Below are 9644 nucleotides of genomic sequence, written 5' to 3'. Positions count from 1 at the left end.
TACTGCATTTTTAATTTTATTTTTTTTATTCTTGGTCAATTTAAGAAAAACTTTAACTGCTATCAACTAGTCTACTCAATCCCAGAGAGAGTACCAATATACTCTGTATCTGTCCAGGAAACTGAACCCAGCACAACACCAGGCAAACTCTAACCACTAACTATTTTTAATGTTGTTGACACATTAAGTATGAGGTAAAGATGCTCTTACTGCCATAGCCATCACACTTACACAAATGCTCAATCTCGGTTTTCTGGAGAGCCTCTTTTAAGATGTTGTTCACATTTCCAGATCAGTTTGGGATGGGAATGCATTGTTACTCAGTGAGTATTCTCTCTGATTATGGACTGAGGCAAACTGGATTAATGTAATCTAGGCTAAAAATACTTGAAATTTGCTTCAGGTGATGGTTTGAAGTTACCATTGTTCTATTTCAAAAGTCAGTTTTAGAAAGGAATAGATCAAGTCTCTTATCCAAGACAATTAGAAGTTTATTTTACAGAAACAAGTACACCAAGCTTCCAAAAATATTTTGCCTCAATATTATTAAGGTTCGTTTAAAAAACTTTGCTGTTCCTCAGCCAGAATCTGGGTTTACAAGACTTTGAAATGTACTGTAACAAAGGACAAAACCAGTTAAGGCGTCACAAACTAAAACCATAATGACATCTTGGTAAATTCTTCTCCCTGCTTTTGAAAGCTCATTATTTACATACCTGCAGCCACAGTCTGCTAAGGTAATTCTGAACAGTGGACTACCAACTTCTTAGTTTCTCAAAAAAAAAAAAAAAAAAGCTATTAAAGAGTTTCTCTTTTGAGTGGTTCTGTAGCCCTACAGCTGAGAATACTGTTTCAAAATGTATTCTTTTAAAAGTACACCACTTCCATGTTAAAACAACATGAACGAGCTCCTAGGGCCATCAGACTGCCGGGCAAAGTAATGACACTTGGCTGACAGTCTAAAATCTCCCCAGGTACAACCCTTCTTTAAGAGAGGTTTCACACTTAGATGCCCTTTGAGGGGGTATTTGCAGAAATAGCAAAAGTAAAGGATTTATTCTTTAAGGACAAATTATTCCCTGTGTGGGGGAAAATATGTTTAACTTCAGTGAGAACTAATCCCCAAATAGGATCATTAAATTTGCATGTCCTGAGCTGGAGCCTGCTTCAAATTTGCAGTGACTGCAAAACATGTTAATTACAAGAGATATGTACATTTGTATAAAGTTGAAAAATTAGTAACTTATGTACACAAGAAGGAATCAGAATTTCTTGCATCTGCTCCTTGTCAGCTCATACCTGCAAGACAGACACAATAAGTAATTACAGTAGTTGAATACTTTCTTGAAAGTGTTAACTGACACAATAGAGAGAATTTGGGCTGCTTTATTGCTTGTGCTTCACAGGCAGCACAGCAAAGGAGCTCCAGAGATGGCCTCAAATTTCAGCTCTTCACCAGGAACTTTGGGTGCGTCCTTTTTTCCTCTTCCCATAATTGCCCTGAGACACACACACAAGCTGGCCAGGGAAATGTGGTTTTCCTATTGGAATATTGGCTCACTACCTGTGCAGATGGCAATCTCCTGGACTACCCACACTACATTCCTTGGGCTCCACTGAAGGAGAAAGAAGGAAGAACTCCTGCCATTAACTAAAGACACAGAAGTGAAAAAAACACCCAAGCCTGGTTCTCTGTTCTGCCTCAGACCAGGAAAACATACAAACCTCAGAACCACAATGAATGTACAGGCAAAACTGTAAGTGGCTTATTATAATAGTCTCTATAAATGCTTTGTAATTAAAGTTTTATCATACATATATATTGCTGATCAGAGCATTTAGTTAAGATCTTTATTCAAGTTAAAATTTGTTGCAAGGTTACTTTAATAAACAAAATTCTTATGTGCCCCTGTGGCTTTTATGGCAACTTAAAATATGCTGAAGACTATAATTGACACAGGCATCTCATTAAAGCTGTCTCACAGGGCAGGCATTGCACAGCCAATGGATTAACACACAATTTAGATAGAACTACCAGATTAGCTCAAGTTAGTCCTGCCTTTGCAGGTCAAATATTCTTCTTGCTCACCCAAACACAGCTCAGTTACCATCACTCACTCCCACAGCAGTCATGCAAGCTCCCAGCAAAGCAGTGGGTAGGTTGGAAGTATGGAGATGAGTACTTACCATTGTGCAAAACCTTTTATTAAATCCTCCTGGGACAAGTCAATGCGCACCTTTAAAAAGCAAATTTTATTTGTTTGTAGGTTATTCAGCATATAAATTGATTAGCTAACCTACCACTCCTCCCAAGTCAGACCCACTTTCTAGCTGTGGGGTTGCAGCTGAGGCTTGAGGAAAAATGGAGCTTCCCACATTCTCAGGATGGTGCTGACATGAACCAGCCCTGTTTCCTATAGCACTACTTGGAAATTTATCTGTCACCAAAGAAGCAATTGCACAGAATTTACTTTTCACAGAATCAAAGTTGTTCACAGAAAGCTCAAAGCTCTGTTGGCAAACTGTGGGCTTTAGTCCCACACCTTTCTCAGCTCCATGTTTGTGCTTTTGGAGCCATTCTCCACACTGGCAGCACCAGGGCCCAGGAACCAGGACTTACTTCAGGAACACCCTACTGAAATAAGACCATGCAGCTCCCACATGGATACAGCCTCACTTCAGATGAAAATCTGGCAGAAAAAAAGTTGTTTCCAGATTGCTAGTCCTATTACTGAGAATCAGTTACTGGAGCCACATTTCAGGATAGCCCAAAGCATTCAGCTCTGTTATACCTGTAGTGGAGATTGTTTAAACTTACTTTCCCCAGCTCCTTCCTCTCCTGTGACATGAATGGCCTGCTGTTTTTCACTGCAATATCCAGTGTCCTTTTCTTGACATTTTCCAAAGATTCAAAAAATTCAAACCTTGAAATAAAGTTTAAAAAGAAGAGGCTTAAGGCAAAATGTAAAATCCTCTGAGCAGCAGTGGGTAGAATACAGTGACAGAGTACAGCATCAAATGGCCAGGACTTTAACAGGGAGGAACACAGAGAAAAGGCAATTCTAGGGTGAGGTTTTATTCACATTGCAGAACACCTCTTCCAGGCCTCATGAAAGATGACAACACTGTGTTCAGACTGTCCACTGTGCCAGGGGGAAGGAGGAAAACATGCATCCATGATGAAATGCCATTTAGCATCATTTTCTCCCCTCCATGGAAGATCAGTGTGTTTTCCATGCAATAGTCATTACTCAAGAGGAAATAGTCATTAGCCAACCCCCCAAGTTCACAGAGCAGCCTTGCACCACACCAAGAACGGACAAAGGCTGAAACCCATGGCAATTAAATTCTTAATGGCTCTGACTCAACCTTCTGGCACACACGGCTAATGTCAAGTGAGTTTTGTCCATGCCAAATCACTCCAGTTCTTCCCCTCTGAATAGCTTTTCCTCAAGTCAGAGCTGTGAAACAGGTGCTTTGGAGCTAAGCATTATCCTGAATTAAGGATGTGCATGATACGTCAGTACTGAGGATGAGGAAAAGGACATGCTGTTCCCAGCTGCTGTGATGGCACTAAATCAGTGGAGTTACTTAAGAATAGACTTAAGCAGAATCCTCAGCTTTGGTGTTTTGGGTGTTAAGGATGAATGATTTTAAATCTTTTCTCCATTTTTGACTTACACAGAAAGGGCACAACACAGGAAAAATATAAGCCACCTAGGATGACCCAATATTCGCATATTTTCATGTGTACCTCCCTCTAATTATGGGATTAAAACCACCTCTCAAAAGAGCTCTGCTTCTAAGTGTTACTGTGTTTGGGTTTATGCAAAACAGATTCCATTTCTGTGGCAGAGCTGTGACACTGTCTGCAAAGAGGTGGGAGCATTTTACCCTGCTCCCACCAGGCCTTGATGATAACATCCACCTGTGGGCCCAAAGAGCGGTCCAGTCTCAAAAGGCTCTGCATTTCTACCTTGGACCTTTGGAAAGATGTCAGAATAAGCATCAGGCAGAGCAGTCACAGCATACTGCTGTATGCTCTAGGAGGTATCTGAAAGGGCAGACTGCCTCTGCTGTGACCAGAAGCTAAACACAGTAGGAGAATGTCAGTTTGCAAAGAAGGAAATGCAGCCTGGGGGCAGGGAAGGGGCACTTGCAAGTACTTATAAATCACAGTCCAAGCACCATTTGTTTCAGAAAACCTGAGAACATTCACAAGAGAGTCCTTAGGAGCTACAGCAGCACACCTTAAGAAGCCCTGCCATTACACAGAGATCATAACTATTCCAACTATAATAATAATTTACATTTTCTTACTTCTCATCGTATTGGGGGTTCAGAGTTTTTTTCTTAACAGAAGTCTTCTTCCTACTTATCCATCTTCTGTCTGGAAGCAGGTATATACGAACATATGGATCGACTCCACGGTTGGAAGAGGGTACCAAGTTCCTGTTAAAAGAAACACAGACAAGATTATTGTGTATTTTAATACCTTGACTCTCTTGGAATCAGACCAACCCTTCACAAGCCAAAAACATTTCTCTCAGGAGTTGGAATATAAGCAAATAAACTTTAAAGTTGTTTAGTTTAAATTTTTATTCCTAAGGGTGTGGCCACTTACTGGGGTTCCTAAATTAACAATTACATATGCAGTCATAGGTATCAATCCTTGCCACGATCTAACCAAACACCCCAAGACACACACCAGTTGTCAGTGCTGTTCAGAGGAAATTTTGGGTGGATGACAGTTGAAGTATCTCTACTGCAATGAGCTCAATTTGCTGGGCTCTCTCCCTGACTTGCTGCTGGCACTGACCAGAGCTGGGCACAGATGCTGCACAGTTGGCAGTCATCCAGTGCTAAGGCATCTCCTGCTGCACATGGCTCCGCTCCAGCTTTGCTGGATGACTGACACAGCTGAGAGAGCTCCTCCCTCTGTGAGCCATCCAAAGCAGTACCTGCAGCCGTTGACCAGCACGACGAGGCTCTGCCGAATGGAAGCGTAACGCACCGTCAGCTGGATCTCCCCCAGAGGCACCTCAGTCCCGCTGCAAGACATTGCACAGGCAGGGCTTTTCATACAGCCATTGAACAGCCCACAAGCAGACTAAAACCAGCTTTCAGGGCACCATCCTTCTTCCTGGCATCCTAAGGTTTGCTGTCTAGGAAGCAGCTGGACCACAGAGGTCCCACAGAAGCCCCATCCCTGCCTTCTCTACAGGTACCTGATTTCAGTCCCACAACACAAACAGACAAAAAAGCTCCTACGTGGCCCACTGTAGATGGGGCAGCCAAGTACGAGTTAGTGTGTTACACATTCCCTTAGGAATGTCTGTATATGCAAAATGGGACCTTTTTCATATTTCTTTCTGCATGTTATTAAAGTGGCTTAAAATCCAAAACATTGCCTAAAAATAGATTATAAATTAAACCCTGCTCAGAGCTAGAGAATTCACCAGTCACCAATTCACCAAACTGCAGCTGGAACTGAGTTTGATGTTCTGGTTTGTAACTACTCTGATGCATTAAGATTCCACAAACTCCATTCTGTGCCCCAGGAGGGAAAAATCCTTCTCTCCATCCTGCCTGACAGAGCAGCCTCACAGTGAGCACTGTGGGAAGGACACATACACTAGCACATCTATCCACAAAATCTTTGTTCACAGCATTATCAGTCTTAAAATGTGTTGGATAAACACATTCAGAGCTTTAAGCAGCCAGAGGTGCCTATCAAGTGTTTAAGTTATTACAGAAGTGGGATGTTCAGACTTCCAATATTGTGTTGCTAAATGAGTATTGAGAAGCTCTTCAACAATATAACGCCAACACATGCAGCACTTAGGAGAGCCATAGAGTGAATGCTTTCCCTTTACACCTGTTCTGACAGTGCCCTGTAATTTAGGAGATACTAAAGGAGATACTTTGCTGTTGACTGGAATACTTAGGTCAATTCTTTATAAGGTGACTTGAGACCCACCACCTCAGCGGCCTTGAATTCAACTCTATGCAACAGTAACACCTAAACTTCCCCAAGAGAAGAGCAATTCAGCTGGAAGAACACCTACTTATGAATGTCCAGGTTGCTGCTACTTAATTCAAAGCAGGAAGAAGGCAGGGACCCCAGTGAAGTGACACTGGGTGCCACCCTCATTTCCTGCAGGACAGGCAGTGTGGGCACAGCCACTGCTCCACTGGGCAATGCTGATGGTGGGCCATGCTCTGGGTTTTGCTTGCCCTCTGCTTCATCAAGGCCAGACACAGTTTCACTTGGTACAGCAGCTGCTGAACTGTCTTTAGTGTCCAGGTTTTCTCCACTGTCCTTTTTTGGCAGAGACTCAAGTGCTGCAGAGTCTTTGCTCATGGGAGGTACTTTTGAGACTTGTGGAGAGGAAAACTTTTGCTGATTTCCAGCCTTTTCCATGACATGCACGGGACCTGGCTTCGAGGCATTGACACCAGCCTTGACTCTTTGCGGATCAGGTTCTTCAACATTCAGTGCCTAAAAATCACAAGGGAAGACAGTGAGTGCTGCTCCCATAGCACTGGGGTGAATGCCAGCATTACCACCCAGGAGGAAATTTGACCACAAAACTGTAACAGCAGGACTCTGCCATTAGAGATGAAAGGGGCCCCTGGGATTCACTGCAGTGTTCTCTCCTCCCATCCTACTGTGTTTGTACTCAGCAGTGTCTAAGCACTGATCCAGAGCACAGTGGAGAAACAACTCCTAAGCGTCAGTGCTGATTTCCCCAGCTCACATTTTCTCAGGCCAACTTTTCATTGTCGTGAGAAAATTTTCAGCCATGGCACTGCACTAAGTTTTAGGAAACCTCAAGGATACCTCTCAACTTCACCATACACTCCTAATTTCACTTAAATACCTTGTCACACTTCTACTTTCCTCAACTGTAAAGCTAAGCTGCCTTTCTCCATGCTCACCTTTCATCTCTTTTGCCTGGTTACAACTGGATGCTTCTGCAGGGGAAGCAGAGTGAATATGGGAAAGAACAACTTACCCGCAATACAAGTTTCATCTTAATGAAGCTATCTGAACTGGAATGGTCCAGCTGGAATCTCTGATCCAGAGTCATGTTTGGGTCCTTAAGTAAGTGGGAAAGACATATCACTGAAGTTCCCAGGGCACTATCCCGCTCCTTGTCTTTTATCTGGGGGGATGGAAGAAAAAAAAAAAATGTATTAGCTGGCAAAGCATAATGTAAATGTATTAGCTGGGAAGCATACCACTGGGAATGCAAAAGCAAAGAAAGAAGGTAATTCAGACAGAAACCAAAATTAGCTTATTTGCTTCAGTATGGTTACCTCCCCCAAATGGGTGATGCCATTATTTCAGGAGTGTAACAAGTTGGTACATTTGGAGTAAAAACACCATCTCTAACTATGCAGAGAAAGAACTGTTTTAGCAGAAAAAACATGCCCTGAGATTTACTTGTTTTTCCTTGCTTGCTTTGGGGACAATGTCCTGAGTAGCTGAGCTGGCAACTGGTGTAAATCTTTGCATATGTTTTAGGTAATAGTTAGTTTAGTATTTAACCTCAATACACCTTCCAAGTTCAATCCCTTTCTGTATCCAAATGACCAGCCACAGAACTGGCTGTGGCTGAAATGCTACTAATGAGAGACAGGGCTGCTTAACGAGCCAGAACACAGAGGTAAAGACGGAGGGCTCTGGTTGAGAATCATGATGGCTGCAATTTCTGACAGCAAAATATTGGTGCCTTTACTACACACAGACCTGTATGAAACGCCCTTTGCACTTTGCAGCCAGAAACATCCCACATTTTGAACTAAGATACTGCACATTACACGATGCTAGAGCAAAGGTAGATACCAAAAATGGGAAATACCACCACCACCTAATAGAAAATTGTCTGTGCAACAGGTGCTTCTTCCACCTTTACTAGAAGGAACCCAGTATGTGACACTCCCACACAGAAACAACCAGCACTGAGCTCCATAGAAGAGGTTTCTTCCTACAGATGTGCAGTTGGTCTTCAAAGGAAAGGCTTTTCTCTCACCTCAATGTGGAGTGACTGGGAATGAGCACTGTGGACAAAGAAGGTGAAAGCCTGGCCCCACGTGGGATCTTTGCTGAAATTGCAGGTCTGCAAGAAGAACATACATTAGCTTAGTGTCTGAGAAGCAAAGAATCCATGACAATGATCACCACAAAGGGCCATGGTGACCCTCAGTGATGCTACACCCCAACTCTATAGAGAGAGTGGAAATTCCAGGTCAGAAGCATATGGAAGCAAAGTCTCTGGCAAAACCAGAATGTTTTTCTTTGGGGTGTGGAAATGCCAAAGAACAAGTCTGGTGAGCTGCAGTTGGCCCCACCAGCTCTGCCTGGACCAGCAGCCTGCCTCACCTGCAGCAAGGCACTGCTCCCTCCCTCCCTCCCACCTTCCCACCCAGGGAGAGACAGAGCTCTGCTTCCAGCCTGCAGCACTCTGAGCCAGCTCCCAAAGCTGCAGTGAGCTGACAGGGAAGGGCAGGAAAGCTGGAGGGGCAGTTTCAGGAGTGTTGAACTCGTGGGAAGAGTAGGAGGGCACAGCTTCAGCACCATCCACTTCAAAGATGAAAGAGCACAGAAAGCACCCACAGGGACTGTGGCTGCTCTGTAAACCAGCTGTCCCTGCCAGGCCATGAGTGCTGGCAGCAAGTGGAAAGGAGCAGGGAAAGCCTGGAAGCCTGAACTAGCTTAGGAGAGGCAGGTGATGTGGTAGGGAAAGAGAAAGCCACAAAAGGTAAAAATACAAGTAGAACCCAATTCCTAGGTGGAGCAGGTGGAAGGAACAGAGGAAAATAGGTGCCAGTCCTGTATGCTCATGTGTAGTCAACAGGATTCATTCCTACTTGCTGGGAATCCAAAAGAACAAAGAGTTCATCCACATCCTGATGCAGGACAGTGAACATGGCAGCTACTGAGAGGGCAGAGCTCAGCTGTTGCTCTTACTCATGAGGCAAAAGTAATTTTTAAATAATGAAAAATATACTGAAAGTGGAGAAGACACAGATCCATCTTGTCCAGGTTTAAATACAAAACAAAACACAAAACAAAACAGTAAAACTGTGAAACTGTAAAGCAGGAGCCAGGAAATACTCTGAGGAAGGAATAAAGGCCAGCTTGATGCAAATGACACCCTGTTCTGAGAAACCATGAGCTGGATTGGAGATTTATAGAACCAGAGTATCTGGGCCAACAAGAGCTCTTGGATACAGGCATGGAACTACACATGTGTACAGCAGCTGATCAGACACCATCCACCACCACAACTCAGTGACAGTGGTTCCACTGCCAGGCTTTGCAGTTGGCACTACAGCTACAGCTCTTCACATCAGCTTCACAAGAAGTCCTTCCCTTCCTAGGAGATACTTGGAGACAGTCACCCATAAGATGGAAAGTATCTAATGGAAGCAGAAGAGTTAAACAGCCTCACCTTACTCTTCTGAGTCTTGTTCCCAACTGTGAGCAGGACAAAGGAGGAAGGTTCTCGTTCCATCTTCTGTCATTTAATACAAGGAAGAAAGAAGAAGGCAGAAAAAAACATTAAGAAATTTATAGTTTGCAGGAAGCAATATCAAACCACTACTCTTACTTGAAGTAAGTTGCTGGAAAACTG

General features: G+C 43.5%; 1 protein-coding gene across 1 annotated transcript in view; it reads right to left on the bottom strand.

Annotated features, from left to right (window-relative positions):
- Positions 1 to 2183: 2183 nt before the first annotated feature.
- ESYT3 (extended synaptotagmin 3) overlaps positions 2184 to 9644 on the bottom strand; it is a 46039-nt gene continuing 38578 nt past the window's right edge. The window contains exons 16-23 of the mRNA XM_058839931.1: positions 9462 to 9527; positions 8040 to 8126; positions 7020 to 7169; positions 6069 to 6502; positions 4962 to 5051; positions 4321 to 4452; positions 2819 to 2924; positions 2184 to 2237 (exon numbers count right to left, since the gene is read on the bottom strand). Of these exons, the coding sequence (XP_058695914.1) occupies positions 2184 to 2237; positions 2819 to 2924; positions 4321 to 4452; positions 4962 to 5051; positions 6069 to 6502; positions 7020 to 7169; positions 8040 to 8126; positions 9462 to 9527 (1119 nt within the window). The remainder of the gene's footprint in view (positions 2238 to 2818; positions 2925 to 4320; positions 4453 to 4961; positions 5052 to 6068; positions 6503 to 7019; positions 7170 to 8039; positions 8127 to 9461; positions 9528 to 9644) is intronic.

This window comes from Poecile atricapillus, chromosome 5 (assembly GCF_030490865.1).
Source record: "Poecile atricapillus isolate bPoeAtr1 chromosome 5, bPoeAtr1.hap1, whole genome shotgun sequence".
Lineage (NCBI taxonomy): Eukaryota > Metazoa > Chordata > Aves > Passeriformes > Paridae > Poecile > Poecile atricapillus.
This window is presented reverse-complemented; position numbering and strand designations above follow the sequence as displayed.